Source organism: Puma concolor, chromosome A2, assembly GCF_028749965.1.
Source record: "Puma concolor isolate L17-30 chromosome A2, mPumCon1.1.hap2, whole genome shotgun sequence".
NCBI classification, from domain to species: domain Eukaryota; kingdom Metazoa; phylum Chordata; class Mammalia; order Carnivora; family Felidae; genus Puma; species Puma concolor.
Window position 1 is genome coordinate 95930881 of NC_141668.1, and position 16677 is coordinate 95947557.

Genomic DNA, 16677 nt, shown 5'->3' on the forward strand with positions numbered 1-16677 from the left:
CAATTACACGATGAAGCCACAGTTGACACCCACTTTGACTGCAGATTCTTATTTTCTAGCCCCTAAATGTGAAATTTTGAATGAATATTAACATATGTGGTAGTTTTTAAATATGTCCACAGGTTCGTTTATTCTCCTCTCTTCAAAAGGTAGAACGTGGTCCCCACTACTCCCTTGAGTGTGGGCCGGACTTCACTCATTCTACCCAATAAAATATGGCAGAAGGGGGGTGTGCGGCTACCTGGAAGACAGTGTGCTTGGACTACGTTAAAGTTCAAAGTTTTCTTGCTGTAACCAATACCATTAAGAATATGAATAGGATATATGAGGACTTTAAGAGACAAAACAGATGAACGTAAGGGAAGGGAAGCAAAAAGAATATAAAAACAGGGAGGGGGACAAAACATAAGAGACTCTTAAACATGGAGAACGAACAGAGGGTTGCTGGAAGGGTGGTAGGAGCGGGATGGGCTAAATGGGTAAGGGGCATTAGGAATCTACTCTTGAAATCACTGTTGCATGATATGCCAACTAACTAGGATGTAGATTTAAAAATTAACTAATTAATTTAAAAAATAAAAAATAAATTTTATCCATTTAAAAAAAGAGAATGTGAACAGGATAAAATATTTGCAATTCATATATCTGATAAGGAACTTGTATCCAAGATATATAATTATTTTAAAAAAAATTCATACAACTCAATAACAAAAAGAACAGGCCAAATTTATAAATGGGCAAAGAATTGGAGGATACATTTCTCAAGAGAAATGGCCCGTACACACATTAAAAGTTAGTTGTTTAACGTCATTAATCGTGAGAGACATGTAAATCAAAACCACTGGTTCATGCCCATAGGATGGCTATACTGAAAACCACAGCTCATAAGTATTGGTCAAGGGTATGAAAAATTGGAACCCTCATACACTGCTGATGGGAATATAAAATGGTGCAGCCACTTTGGAAAACAGGCAGTTCCCCAAAATGTTAAACATAGAGTTACCATATGACCCAGCAATTCCTCCCCCATATATATACCCAAGAGAAGTGAAAATAAATGTCTGCAACAAAAAGATGTACATAAATGTTCCCAGCAGCATAAGCCTTTTAGCCCCAAAGTACAAACAACCCAATGTCCATCATCTGATGCATGGATAAACCATATGTTATGCATTTAATGAATATTATTCAGCAGTAAAAAGAAAATACTTATCAGAGGAGGACTAAATAAAGGAAAAGTTCTGCAAAATCCAAGGGAAGAGGGCTCCAGAGACATTGGGTTTTGTATTGCCTAAGCCAACTGGGGCTTCTTTGTCGCGGATCTGGAATAATGGATGTAAAAGGCAGCACTACCCTCTGACCAGGGAAACCGAGTCACAGGCCTCACTCGCTTGGTGTCAGATGAGTTCCAAGACAAGGAACTAACTTCGCCCTTGCAGAACTGGGAGTCTGTGAGCTCTCCCTGGACCAAAGTGGCTACTGTTCTGACACGGGCATCCTTCACCGGGGCCACTCTCTGAGCACAGGGTCTGACACTGACCCAGAGGGAGGGATGTCTCCAGAGGGGAAAAAATCCAGATGTGGTTTCAGCCTGTCCAGTCATGAGAACTCAGCCCTTACCTTGACTGATTCTGACAACAAAAATAAGTCAGATATGGGGTACCTGGGTGGTTCAGTCAGCTAAGCATCCAACACCTGATTTCGACTCAGGTCATGATCTCACAGTTTGTGGGATGAAGTCTGACATCAGGCTCTGCACTGATAGCACAGAGCCTCATTGGGATTCTCTCTCTCTCTCTCTCTCTCTCTCTCTCTCTCTCTGGCTCTCTTTCTGTCTCTCAAAATAAATAAATAAACATTTTTTAAAAATACATCAGATGAGAACAGTAGACCTGCTTCTTAAATACCTCTTAATGTTCTGGGTACTGCACAATGTGGGGTTCCAGATGTTTTTGCTTTTTAATAAAGAGGCATATAAAAAAAGAGATAGAGAAAATATTAAGAAAATGCTATAACATGGATGACCCTTGAAAACATTTTCACAAGTGAAAGAGGTCAGACACAAAAGGCCACATATTGTATGATTCCATTTATACAAAATGTCCCAACAGGCAAGTTTATAGAGACCAAAGGGTGATAGTGGTGGCCAGAGAAGTGGGAAGAGGAGAGAATGGGGAGTGACTGCTTTCTGTTTGGAGAACTGAGAAGTTCTGGAACCAGGTAGTAGTGACTGTGAATATCCTAAAACATTGAATTGTATACTTTAAATGGGTGAGTTGTATGGTAGGTGAATAATATCTCAAAAAGCTATCTTTTTAAAAACGATGGATATAAAAGGCAACACTACAGTCTGACCAGGAAAACTGAGTCACAGACCTCATTCGCTGGAAGTCAGATGAGTTCCAAGACAAGGAACTAACTTCACCCACAATAACAATGTGATGTCTGCCCTGCTCCTGCTCTCTTTCCTATGCATAGTGTGACATCACTCTCTCCTTCCCCTGTGGGGAAGCCTGCTGCCATGTTGGAAAAAGTCCACATGGCAGGGAACCAAAGCCTCTAGTTAATAGCCATGGGAGTTGTCTTGAAAGCAGATCTTTCCATCTGAGCCAGGCCTTCAGGTGACTGAAGCCCTGATTGAGATCTTGACTGTAATCTTATGAGATACCCTGAGCCTGAACCAGCAGCTGAGACATTCCTAGGGGCCCCCGCCCTTCACACCACGTGAGATGATAAATTAAGTTTGTTGCTGTAGGCTGCTAAGTTTTGGGGTAATTTGTTACACAACAGTAGACGCACAGGCTTACCCCCAATTTTATCGCACTTCACAGATTGTGCTTCACAGATACCATGTTTTTTATGATGAAAGTTTCTGGCGACCCTACATGAAGCAAATATGTCAGCACCCTTTTTCCAACAACGTTTGCTCACTTTGTCTCTATGTCACATTTTGGTAATTCTCATAGTATTTCAGACTTTTTAATTATTATTACTTATAATATTTCTGATGGTGATCTGTGATCACATTACAACTTGCTGAAAGCTCAGATGATGGCTAGTATTTTTCAGCAATAAAGTATTTTTTTAATGTTTATTTATTTTTTGAGAGAGAGAAAGAGAACATGGGTGAGGGGCAGAGAGAGGGAGACAGAGGATTTGAACCGGGCTCTGCACTGACAGCAAGGACCCTGATGCAGGGCTCGAACTCACGAACTGTGGGATCATGACCTAAGCCAAAGTCGGACACTCAACCAACTGAGCCACCCAGGTGCCCCAGCAATGAAGTATTTTTAATTGAGGTATGTACATTGTTCTTTTAGACACAATGCTAGGATTGCACACTTAAGTGACTGCAGTGTAGTGCACACCTAACTTTTATACGCACTGGGAAACCAAAAAGTTCATTTGACTTGCTCTATGGCAATAATCACTTTATTGCAGTGGTCTGGAACTGAACCCACAGAATCTCCAAAGGATGACTGTGTTCTTAAGTGAAAAAAGCAAGTAGCACAACATCACGCGCACTATGATTCCTTTTCTTGTTTAAAATATATCTATGCAGGGGCGCCTGGGTGGCTCAGTCGGTTAAGCGTCCGACTTCGGCTCAGGTCATGATCTCGCGGTCCGTGAGTTCGAGCCCCGCATCGGGCTCTGGGCTGACAGCTCAGAGCCTGGAGCCTGTTTCAGATTCTGTGTCTCCCTCTCTCTCTGACCCTCCCCCGTTCATGCTCTGTCTCTCCCTGTCTCAAAAATAAATAAACATTAAAAAATATATATATATATATCTATGCATATGTAGGGAAAAAAAATCACAGGCAATCACTACCTCTAGGTCGACAGGATTATTTGTATTTTTTTCCTTTTAACTTCTCTTTATTTTCCAACTTTCCATAATGAATCTTTTGTGAGAAAAAGCAATTGATGTTACTTTTAATTTTTTTTTAGATTAAATGGAGGGCAGGGTGGGGAAAGAGACTTTTTTCCTGAAGTAGAGTTGACACACAGGGTGACATTCATTTCAGGTGTATGACAGTGAGTCCACTACTCTGTACCTTATGTTATGCTCACTATAAGCATAGCACCTTCTGTCACCACACAACACTATTACAGCACCATTTTCTATGCTCCCTATGCTGCACTTCTCATGACTTATTCATTCCATGACAGGAAGCCTGTACCTCCCACACCCTTTCACCCATTTTGCCCATCCTCTCACCTCCGGCAACCACCAGTTTGTTCTCTGTATTTATGGGTCTGTTTCTTTTTGTTTGTCCATTTGTTTTGTTTTTTAGATTCCACATATGAGCGAAATCATACGGTATTTGTCTTTCTCTGTCTGACTTATTTCACCGGCCCTCTAGGTCAGCCATGTTGTCCCAGATGGCAAGATGTCCTTCCTTTCACGGCTAAACAATATTCCATTGTGGGGACAGACTTTGACAATAACTCAGGGGGGAGATGAGGACTTGGGCCAAAGCAATACTGGTGTGCAACAAAGAAAGTACAAGCGATGTTTTGAAAGAGGAGAGAAGGTCATGAACGACCTAAGTCAGGTGATGAAAGGACAGGGGGAAATCAGGTCTATACAGATTAAGTCACCCTGTGTTGTGATTTACAATCTTAGGAACACTTGTCATCACCTAGGGTTGGAGGAAGGCTGTGACTTTGAATGTACTCCATCTGTGGCATCGTTACTGTTTATTACAGATTTTCTTAACAATTTTTTAAGTATTCTGTTATTATTTTTGAGAGAGAGTGCAAGCAGGGGAAGGGCGGAGAGAGTGGGAGACAGAGAATCTGCAGTGGCTCTGTGCTGACAGCGTAGAGCCCGATGCGGGGCTGGAACTCATGAACTGTGAAGTCACATCCTGAATGCAAGTCCCACACTCAACCGACAGAGCCACCCAGGCGCCCCTTAAACGTTTCCTAGGTGCCGGCAGTGAGCTCCACACTCAAGTATGATTCTTTGTTATTCCTCACAACTTTTCCTGTAAGTATTCTTTCCACGTTTTAGAGTAGAGAGGAGGAAACTGTGTTCAGAGAGGTGAAGTGACTTGTTCAAAGCGGCACAGCTACTTACTTGCAGAGTATGGCCTGAGTCTGGCAAAGGCAGCAGACTGTCCCTCCAGCGTCTCCCAGGGAAGAGCTGTGCTGAAGGCAGCGTGATGCTTCTCTGTGCCCCAGAAATTTGGGGGAGCTGGAAGGAGCCAGACACAAGTTCTGCTGCTAACAGTGCCACTGTCTTCTGGAAAGGGCTTTCTGTCACCAACTGGAACTATTGCAGCATCAATAACCCAAAGCCACGGGCACTGGCAGGCTGTAAATAATTTAAAAGTATAAACTAGGTCCATCCCTCTTACTGGGAACCAGTTAGACTCTAATTCCTCTCCTATTTGTTAAAATGGATGGGGCGCCTGGGTGGCTCAGTCGGTTGGGCGTCTGACTTCAGCTCAGGTCATGATCTTGCGGTTCGTGAGTTTGAGCCCCGCGTCGGGCTCTGTGCTGACAGCTCAGAGCCTGGAGCCTGCTTCGGATTCTGTGTCTTCCTCTCTCTCTGACCCTCCCCTGCTCACATTCTGTCTCTGTCTCAAAAATAAATAAACGTTTAAAAATAAATAAATAAATAAAATGGAGCCACATGTTTAAATAAAGACTATGACTAACAAGAATAGAAAGAATAGCTCAGGTAAACATTTTGTTAAGTTTTAAAACCACTCTCACATCGTGGCCACCAAGGTTCAAGCCCAGGGGTGGGGGGTTGTGGGTCTGGTGCGGGTTTGCCACACTGGTGTTTTTCTCCACTGCTGCTCACATGAAGGAAGCCGGCAATTGTTCGGTGACAGGAAACAAGGAAACAACAGTGCTTCTAAACAGCAGACTCTGGAATCCAGTCTGCGGGAATATTCCACAGAAGAATAGGAGCCTCACCAAGTGGTAGGAACACGTTAAATAAATAATGGTTTCCAGAAACAGAAGACCAAGAAACAGAAGTTTCTCAGGCTCTTGGAGATGTTTACGGGAATATGAGTAGAAGAGAAATAGAGATGCTTTCTACCATGCTTCCCTTATTATGGATGAAAAGCCAAGAAGAAAAATGACAGGGAAGACGAGAAATGAGAAGGATCTTGAAAGAGCCCTGGGGAAGGGACGTGCGGGGAGAGGGCCCCGGCTGGGGTGCAGCCCCCAGGAAGCGAGAACAAAGATGAAGGAAGGAAGTAAAGAAAAGAAGGAGGGGGGTAAGCGAGGAGGAGGATGAGAGTCCCTGAGCTCGCACCAGGACCCCAGAGAGCCCTTCACACCCGAAGAAAGAGGGACTTTCTCCAAGAAGCCTTTATTTACATTTTCCCCTTAGATCCACATTTCCCGCAGGGAATTTCTGAGAAGGGGGAAAACGCCTCCGGTTGTCAGCAAACACCAGGGGTTTTGAGAAGGATGCTCTTAATTAGAGTGAACAGCAAGTCTTGCGCTATGGGCCGGCTTCTCCCTGTGATTCTACACCCACACTCACACACTCACACCTCTCCTTTGGGCACCCCCAACCCACGCTGTCAGGGTCTTCCCGCCCTGCCCTGTGCTTTGTCCCACAGTGGACCGACCACCTGGGGCCTTACCTTCCTCGGGAGCCGTGCCCAGCGCCTTGGGATTCCAATACCGCTCCCTCCAGAAAATGTGTTCGTCCCGTGTATTCTCCTAGAGAAGCAGTTTAAGATTTGACTTAAACTTATTTACTTACTTAGCCTAAGTAACCTAAACTTACTTAAAATCCAAAAGAAAAATCGAGTTGATTATATATCACGTTTCAAAAGAAAACTTGTGGGGCACCTGGGGGGTTCAGTCGGTTAAGCGTCTAACTCTTGATTTCAGCTCAGGTCATGATCTCATGGTTCGTGAGACTGAGCCCTGAATCCCCACATAGTGCTGAGAACACAGAGCCTGCCTGGGATTTTCTCTCTCTCTCTGCCCCTCCCCCCCCCAAAATAAACTTTTTTTTTTTTTAAAGAAAACTAGAGGAAAGAAGGAAGAACAGAAGGGAAAGAGGGAAACAAATATATAAACCTTGCTAAGAGCCTGCAGGATGCAAATACTATGCTAAGTGTCTTAACCCATTTGGGCTGCTGTAACAAATACCATAGACTGGGTAGCTTGTAGACAAGCGAAATTTATTTCTTACAGTTTGGGAGGCTGGGAAGGGGTGAGAGAACTCCCTGAGGCCCCTTTCATAGGGGCATTAATCCCATCCATGAGGGCTCCAGCCTCATAACCTAATGAACTCCCAAGGCCCCACCTCCTAATGCCCATCACCTTAGGGGTTAGGGTTTCAACATAGGAATTGTGCGGGGACACAAACGTTCAGATCATTGCACTAAGTATTCTACATTTGTCCCCTCATGTATTCCTCAGAATAATATAAGGAGGTCTTTTTTGAAGATAAGGAAACATTAGATCATATCCAAAAGCCACAGTTAACTCAGAACCAGATTCGAATCAGATATTCCAGGCTGAGTATGAAATTGAGAAATGTGTGTGATGGAAGAGAGGTTCCTAAATGGAAACCTTACTGAGCACAGCGCCCCCTGGGGGCAGCTAGAGGAGTATGTGGCCACTCTGGCCTCTCACTGAAGAACAACAAGCTTCCAACTTCAGCAATGTTTGATTTTGCCTCGTTCACAGACTCCATTTTGTTCCCTATTCTTGTTTGACTTCTTTCCTTATGTTTGTATGCTAACCAGTCCTATTTCGAGTATTCTTCAAAGCCTTCGCAAATCTCTGCAAAAAAAGAAATAATTAAAATTTGTTTAAGAAACTCCCTTTAAAAAACATAAACTAATTAAAAAGAAATGTACTGACAATGTAGAGTCCAAATTCCCCTGGACCAGGGTGGCCCAATTGCAATGACAGTGGATGGAGTACCCAGTTGATGGGTCTGAGTTGTGAGAGGGACCTAAGCCTGGCTCCATTTCTCCAAATCACACTTGATCTGCCATTGGTTTCCTGAATGAGTATGGCCAGATGGTCAGTTGTTACTCTGCAAAGTGTGATAATAGCACTCCCCACAAGGTGTTCTAGAAAGGTTTTGAAGTGCTTGGGTGAAAAGAACCATAATATATATATATATATATATATATATATATATATATATATATATATATATATATTTTTTTTTTTTTTTTTTTTTTTTTTTTTTTTGGAGTGGAGGGGATGTCAATACCCTTTTTTCATCACACCCTTTTTTCAGTTACCTTTTAAGAGCAGCTGATGTGTGTTGTAATCCAAAGCTGCTGACTCGGAATGAAAAATTGGTCACTGAAAGTACTTCAAGGTTTTTTAAAAACAGCTAAAAGAGCCCATCCAAGAGCTCGCTTCTGAGTCCCAGGGAGGCCCCCAGATTTTCTCTTGCAGAAGAGATCTTCCTCACTGCACCCTAGCAGTAAGGCTGTCTGAGCATGAACAGGCCTGGAGCAGTGGAATAGACCTGGGTTCAAATCCTGACTCCACCACTCACCAGCTACCTGATCTTGGGCAAATTATTTTCACACCCTGTCCTCTGTTTCCTTATCTACGATGGAAATAATAACAGTTACCCCCACCCCCCAGACTTTGTCACTAGGATTAAACCAGATAATAGATATCATGTGCCCAGTAAGTGTGAGTTGCTGTTCTCAACAGGATGAGCAGCAGCTGGGGTATCATCTCTCAGGTATTCATCTTGTCTCTTCCACAGGTCCTTTCCCAGAGCAGACACAACCGAGGTTTTGGTGGGGAAGGGGTTCATTTTGGATCTGGTAGAATGCATTGGGAACTTCATGTTATTGACAGAAAACCTTTCCAAGTCACCTCCTCCTCTAGCCACTGCCAGGGATCTGACATTATTCTCCTTGAAGCCCCTACCAATTACCCCCCAATACTTTTGAGGCATGCTTCATCTTCCTGTCTGCAGGATTCAATCAGGCGGCTGTCCTACATGGAAACTAAGGGCAAGACTCCACACAGCTGGAAGTCCAGAAGCTATGTCATCTCTGTCAGAGAAGACCGGAATTAACCACTTGGAACTTCCTCCTCTGCCTCTGGATTTCTGCTCTTCAGAGAATGTGGGTCCTTGTTATGGGATTTAGGAGACAGCAGAATTAGGAGGGAAACTGGGGAAAAGATTAATATTTGTACAAGTGTGTGACCATGGCTGCCCCTAGGGTATGTGGGGCCCAGACAAATATATAAACAATTATATATAAGCAATTAGAGTCACCAAAATCTTCATACTAGCACATCTGGTGGCCCAATTTCAGATGATCCCATGAAAGAAATACAAGTCAGCAGGAGCTATACAATCTCCAGACCACCCTCCTGGAACTAGGTCTGGGTCCTGGTTCCAATCCTGGAACAACGTCACAGGCACAAGGCTCGGATCTTCTGGAGCATCTGGTCAACCCTATACGAGCAGTAGAGGATGGAAGAAAGTCCTAAAGGGGAGAAATAGGCACCAGAGCCCACATGGGTCCTGCTACAGGGTCCAGGAGTCCCACCTGGATGGCACTGCTGACTCCTTCCTATCCCCAGCATTGGACAGGGAATAAGAAAAGTTCAAGGAAGACACTCAAACAGCAGAGTCCTCTGAGGCACAGGGCTGGGCCAGATCTCAGGACAGGACTGCATTTGATACCAGAGCCTCCACGAAAGTTTTCCTGAGTCAGGTTCAAAAGGAACAGTGCCTCCTTCCTCTTGGTGTGTGGACATCATGGGGTTCTTGTAAATTCTAGACCAGACAGTCTTTCTCTTAAAGTTACTCCTGTCTCTCAAGGACTATAGCTGTGGACTAGAAGGTCCTAGTGCTATTACCATGAAGTAGTTGCCCTATTAGCAACATGGCAGATAGAGATAAAAAACAATTAAGATTGACTCTAGGACAAGGGCAAGCCAACTCAATTCTATCAGGAACTACTTGCAAATTCATTGTTTTTGCTTGGGAAGTTATAAGCCTGGACTCCTCCACAGGCCTGCCCCTCACATTTGCAGGCCTCGGGCAACAGTACACATGGAAGCCCCTGGCCCACAACCCACCCATTTCTCTTTTCTCTCTGCTAGCTCTACTCAGATCATAAAAGACCTTTTCCGTACGCATATGGACATCCCAGCTCACCCAGCCTATTTCTGTCTTCCCTGACCCCTGCCAAACCACGACTCCTTGGCCACCCTTTGGGTACACAGGTGGTATAATTAGCCCTCACTCAAAAGGACATACCTGGGAAGACAATTTATATTGACCTTAGCATTGGGGCAAGGAATTCTGGTGTCCCTGGTACCTAGAATATGGTTTTGAAGTAGGGGGGCATGGACTGTAGGTGGACACACCACTTGGGCTCCTGGACCTCTCATCCCCTGGGAAAGGCACAGACGGAGGAGGGCCAGAGCCAGTCCCATGAAAGCTAAAGCCAGAGCAGAGGCCCACCTGCCTGGGTCCAAGGGTAATCCACCCCAGCATATGATTTCCAGACCCATACCCCAACCCCTACTTCACTTTTCAGTTTCTACTTCCTCAACCTCCTTCGGCCCACTCCCCAACTGCTGCTTTTCACTCATGCATAAGAATTCCTAGTTCCTGTTTTTGAGTCATCCTGGATCTGACCTTGAAGCTAGTGTTACACAAAAAAGGAGATATTACATCTTTTTTAAAAGTCTACAGAACCTGAATATTTATGATACACCGCATCAAGATCTCCTAGCAAAGAAATGTAATTCTTGTCACCCATGGCTACTGAAAAATGACTTTCTGGATACACTAGTGGCACTTTTTATCTTTCATAGGCTGACAGATAATGGGATTGCAAGTTTCAAGCAGTAATCTCCTCATCTTATTGTGGTTTCTGGGGGGGGGGGGGGGGAACGACGTAGTTGAGCTCTATAGAGGACTGAACAGACAAGCAAAATAACACTCTGCCACAGGAAGTTCCCATCATGGAAGAGATCTGAGGTCCCTTATACTCTTTCCAGGGGAACTGACATTGTTCCATTTTGTGATTAAGGACACCAGTGAAGAAGCAGAAAAGCAGCTATGAGATTTGCTCCAGAAATCAAATCCAGAACCCAAGTTCTTCCGCATTATGTGATACCGCAATATAATTTATTTAAAAACTGATCTGATCTTTCTTCTTTGAAGTCACACATGCTTTCCATGTAATTTCCTTATGGTGGTTGTGGCATAATAAAAAATATTGAGCCTTTGTCCCAGTTTCTGGCACTTGGGTCCTAAAACCCTTGGAATCTCCAAAGCAATGAGAGTCTTTTGCATGCTAATGAGAGGACTGGCTGTTGGGGTCCCCTGGATCACTCCAGGATGGGGACCAGTCTCCAGAATGACCAAGCCTTGATTAGAAGCTAGGAACTTTCAGCCCTACCCTCCAACTCCAGGAAGGGGAGAGGGACTGGAGACTGAGTCAATGATTTAATCATTTGTGTGTATGTAGTGAAGCCTCCATAAAACCCGTAAATGGCAGGGTTCATAGAGTATGTGGGTTGGTGAGCATATCCCTGTGCTGGTCTGGTGGTGTACCCCAACTCCCTGTAATAGAAGCTCCTGTGCTTGAGACCCCCTCAGACCTCATCCTATATACCTCTTCATCTGGCTATTCACTTGTATCCTTTATAACATCCTTTATAATAAATCAATAAATGTAAGTAAAATATGTTCCCGAATTCTGTGAGCCAGTCTACCATATTACCAAACCTAAGGAGGGGGGGTCATGGGACCCCCCCCCATTTATAGCTGGTAGGTAAGAATTATGGGAGGCCCAGGACTAATGACTGACACCTGAAGTGGGAGGCAGTATTGTAGGACAGAGCCTTTAGCCTATAGGGTATGCACTAATGCGAAGTAGTATCAGAATTGAATGGAATCATTGAACACCAAGTTGGTGTCTGGAGAATCAAAGAATGGTTGTTGGTGTACAAAACAGCCCAGAGTGGTTATCTGGCACTGCCCTTTATTATGGTAATTTGTGTTGGTTTTTTTCCTATTAGTTGTATTTTCTTTGAGAACCCAAACTGGGTGTTATTCGTATTTGTATTTCTTACAACACCTAGCACAGAGCCTAGCCCACAATAAAAGGTGAATAGAGAACGTTGAATGGGTTCCAATTTGTTGTGTTGACTGCTCCTCAGATCTTTATGATCATGCACGTTTAGGAAGGCTGAACTGGGCTGGGCTGGGCTATGGCTCATAGTGACAAGGCACTGAATCATGGCATTCACCAAGGACATGTCTCTCAAATCTTCTTACCAGCCTGCTGACTTGCCTGGACCCCTATACTTACCCCTATTCTGTGACCACATCAGCAACTTGTCGCAGCTCCAGTTTCAGAGACTTTCCCCAAATACATGTATTTGTAGATCAATTACAATTGATCAGGAGAAAAAAGAAGAATGAGCATTCAGCCTTCGACATTTTTACTCTAGAGTCTCTTACAGCTGAACTTGAATGACAAGTTCAGTCTGTCCTTAGGGAATGAAACCCTTCCTCCTTCACCTCGACTCCATCAAATCCTTAACAATAGCTATAAAACAGAAGACTCAGATCCCTAGCAGATCTCTAGGTAGGCTGGGGCAGGAGCAGGGAGCAGATTTTAACTGAAATTCTGCAGGCTTTGCAGGGATTGTCCACTATGGAATGGCCAGCAGACCTCAGCAATTCCCATGTCTCACAATGACTCTCTCTGGTAGACGTAGACCCATAGTCTCCTCTAAACACCAAACCACAGTGCAGTGAGCAGCAGAGGGCAGGCATCCAAAAGACACACCAGAAAGACTCAGAGGAATGGTGTCCAAATCTTTGTCTCCCCATATCTATGTCATTTATTGAGGAGAAGAGAATACAAAAGGGAGGGGAGGAGAGGAAAGAAGATCAGGGAAGAGTAGGGGAGGGCAAAGAAGGGAAGAAGGAGAGGAGGGGAGGGGGGGACAGCAGAGGGAAGGAGAGGACATCAACCAGGACAATGTGTAAGACAGCATAGCCTCTTAGCCAGCCAGGTAATGAACATGGGAGCCCACCAAGACTCATATTCTAAACTGTAGTTCTTCAGTTCAGCCTGCGTAAATTCATACTGGTTATAGCAAAGGATTCAAAAAAGCAAGACCTGACCGGGCTGCCAGAATCATAACCACAAAAGACAATTTTGTAGGTTTTGTGGCTATTTTCATTCACTCCCTGGATCAGAGTACATCTGACTCCCTACAGGATAATCTCCAGAATCCAGTCTATTCTCAAATGCCTCAAGTAGCAGGATTTTCACGGCCTCCCCTGGGAAGTCATTCTTAAAGTCGAATGGCCAGGGTATTTTGCCTTGATACTGAACATCCATCTTTCTTTTTCCTAACCTCATCCCTATTATCCTGTGGAATAAACCCCTGCCCTCGGCATTATTTGTTTCTCTAAGTATTTACCGATGCATTTCCCAGACATACTTACTGTACCATTTTGAGCATCTCTGCACTCGAGCTTCAGAGATCAAGAAACGGCTAAGAAATGCAGTGACAAATAAAGGCTCTGCCATCTGGCAGGCATAAACATAAATGAGATGTGAGCCCAAAATCTCAATAAAGAAGGGATCATCATCAATCCACCCTCTATGCAGAGCCCCACGACAACCAGAGAATTACCCTGCAGTGAGTGATGCTCTGCCAGTGGGACCCTGTTCTCCCCATGATTCATTTTCACAGCCTAATGAGTTCTCCCTTCCCCAAAATGAGTTTATGAAATGCCAAATTTATCTTATCATATGTATCTTTAATTTCATTCACCCCACTTGGTATACTTTTTATCTCACTGTGCTATGGTGCCTGGTGTATAAATTCTCATTGCACAAACAGTGGAGCATTAAGAGCTTGCCAGCTCCTTGATGTAAGTAGAGCAATCAGAGTGGGCTCTGAGCGTGGGCTGCCCAAGAGCACATTAGCCTTGTTTCCACCTTGATGAATGTGGGGAGATTCAGCTGTTTTCTCCGTACATTTAGAACTTTTTTCCACAATCCAGAAGAACTCCAGTAATTAAAAATGGCTACTCAACCACCTACTCTGGTCAAGAGGGTCTCCCTTCATCTCCCATCCACACCCCTCCTCCAGCACATACCCTGTTCGGGCCAATCTCCTTCAGACCTCTTACTCTGATGCCTCACCAAAATGTCCTTTCTTCTCCAGCAAATGGTCACCCAATTTTATAGCTGGACAGTTCCTTAGTTGAGACTTTTTTTTTTCTCCTTTCAGATAAGAGAGCTAGAGACTTGGAGAGAAAAGTTGGATCTGGTACTTCCTTCCTTAATAAAGACATTCACTGAACACTTACTGTATGACAGGAGAAGCACCAGATGCTCTAGGAATATACAGGAGGGACCCCTAATTCAAAGAGGGAGACATTACTCTTTTCACTCTTGACCTCCCTTCAAGCCATTCTCCAGATTGTAGCCAGAGTGAGCCGTTTAAGCCATGAGTGAAATCAGGTCATTCCTCTGCTTAGGAAACGTCAGGGACTTGCTATGCATTCAACTAAAATCCAAACTTTTTGTTTGTTTGTTTTCCTGTTTGGGCGCACAGTCATGCAAGGTCTAGCCCTGCCTACCTCTGCACCTCCACCTCTTCCACTCTCCATGGCTCACCAAATTCCAGCTCCATTACTAACCGGCTTTCAATTCCTACGATGCACCAGGTTCTTCTTTCCCTCTCAGAGCCTTCCTACATACTCCTTCCCTTTTGTTTCTTCGGTCCAAAATGCTGCCCTGAATCCTCTCAGTGACCCCCTACAGCGTCACCTGGCTTACCTGGCTAGCTCATTGTCATTTTTCAGGTATCAGCTTAACTGTCACCTCCTCAGCCTTCTATTATAGCAGATCCCCATCCTACCCTAAGGTCACTTTCATTGTTCTCTGGATTTTCCCTCAAGGCAACTCACACAATTTTTGCTCTATGTTTATCTGTGCTTCCCTGTTTAGCGTTTGTCTTTCCAAACAAATGCTGTTAGCAATTAGTATGCTAAAAGATAAACTGAGGTACATTAGGTTTTTGAACAGTTTATTGGAACAACTATTGATCTGACTCAGGCAGTGCCAAACCAAAATTGGGTAGAGGTCAGGAGCTAAGGGAAAGGCTTAGAGCATCGAGAAGACACAGAAACAGCAAAGAAATCACCTGCTTGGTTATAATCCGAGTTGCCTTATTTAGGGAAGCCTAGTTAGTTCTGATTTATTGTTCTTAAGTTTCAATTTCATAACCATAAGGCATTTACAGAAATTGACTCTGGCTTGGGTTTCAGTTTGTTTGTGTAGGCTGCCAAGACGTTAGAGCCCTTTTGGTCCAATGGTTGCCTTGTTCAATGACTCTAAAAATGATTAGACAAAATCTTTAGGAAAACAAGGATCTCGTATGTTTTATACACAAAACACCCAGTTCAGTGCCTTCACAGACAGGCTCAACAAATAGTTGTTGAAAGATGACTTCCTGAGGAGGTGACACTTGAGCTGAGTCCCAAAGGGCAGGAGAGAGTTAGTAGACAAAGGCAGGGGAGTGGCATTGCTGGCATCCGGTGAGGCATATGCGAAAGTCTGGAAGCATGACCATACAAAAACCATACGTTACCGAGTATGGTTTGAACACTGCGTGCAAAAGGAGGAATAGTGGGTGATGAGGTTGGGAATGCCTGCCAACGAACATGGACACTCTCCTGTACACCAGGGAGAGCTAATGAGTAGGTTTTTAAAGGAGCAGAAAGATAGTGCATTTGTATTTTTGTATTCTCTAAAGGTCACTTTGGAGAAAGGGTAAGAGAGGGAGGCTACTGCAGGCACCCAGTGGTGGATAACAAAGACCTGGAAAGAATGATTCAAAGGAGATTTAGAAAATCAGATGGGATTTAGTGATCAATTAGCTGTTGGGGTGAAGAAGAAGGAAGAATCCGAGATAACACCCAGAGAGATTTCTGGCTGAGGCCATGGGGCTGAAGGGCTATCATTAATTTAGAAGCACGGTCATAGAAATAACTTGGTTCTACAGTATTTCCTTCAAGGTCGACACAAAGATTCACATGCTTCATCCTACAATGATTTTTCCCCTGCTCTGAACTCATCCAGCATTTCTTTTTATAGACTGTACAACCTTCCCAAACAGGATGGATTCACTCGTATCCATCAGGGCCCTGCAGGAAACAGATGGCACCCTCACGAGGAGTAATTGGGTAGAGTACACTGAATATTTACAAAGGTGTGGGGAGGGCACAGGCAAATCAACAACTAGCACAGCTAGTAATGGCTCGTCAGCTCTCCAATAGGCCTGGCCCACTCCTGCCCCGGGGTCACTGTCTGTGTTGCCTTCCCTGCTTGAAATGTTCTTTCCCCAAATATCTGCATGGCTCGCTTCTTCCCCTTCTTAACTCTTTACTAAGATGTCACATTAGCCTGGACTCTTTAAAATTGTTAAAAGGCAAAACAAAACAAAACCTCTCCCCCTTTACCTCCTTGATTTGTCCCTAATCATTTATCACTACCTACCATACAATGTATTTTACAAATTTACCTTACATAAGATAAATGTAATGAAATAAAGACAAAGTCTTCCTCAGATGAAGTGACATTGAGCCTCAACCTGAATGAAGTGAGAGACTGGGCCATAAAAATAGCTGAAGGAAGAATTCAGGGGGTGGGG

The 16677-nt window shown here is 44.1% G+C and overlaps 1 protein-coding gene across 11 annotated transcripts in view; it reads right to left on the minus strand.

Annotated features, from left to right (window-relative positions):
- LOC147583347 (uncharacterized) overlaps positions 1-16677 on the minus strand; it is a 131687-nt gene that overhangs the window by 80447 nt on the left and 34563 nt on the right. For 6 of the 11 annotated variants that reach the window (XR_015248126.1, XR_015248124.1, XR_015248119.1 and 3 more), the window contains 2 exons: positions 6612-6690; positions 5081-5582 (listed from right to left, as the gene is read on the minus strand). Coding sequence is in view for 3 of the 11 variants with exons in the window: in XM_086697007.1 (XP_086553133.1) it covers positions 6612-6690 (79 nt within the window). In the remaining 8 variants the exon portion in view is untranslated. Of the gene's footprint in view, positions 1-5080; positions 5583-6611; positions 6691-7139; positions 7768-16677 lie in introns of those variants that run through there. The other 5 variants (XR_015248123.1, XM_086697007.1, XM_086697005.1 and 2 more) reach the window with 2 other exon arrangements.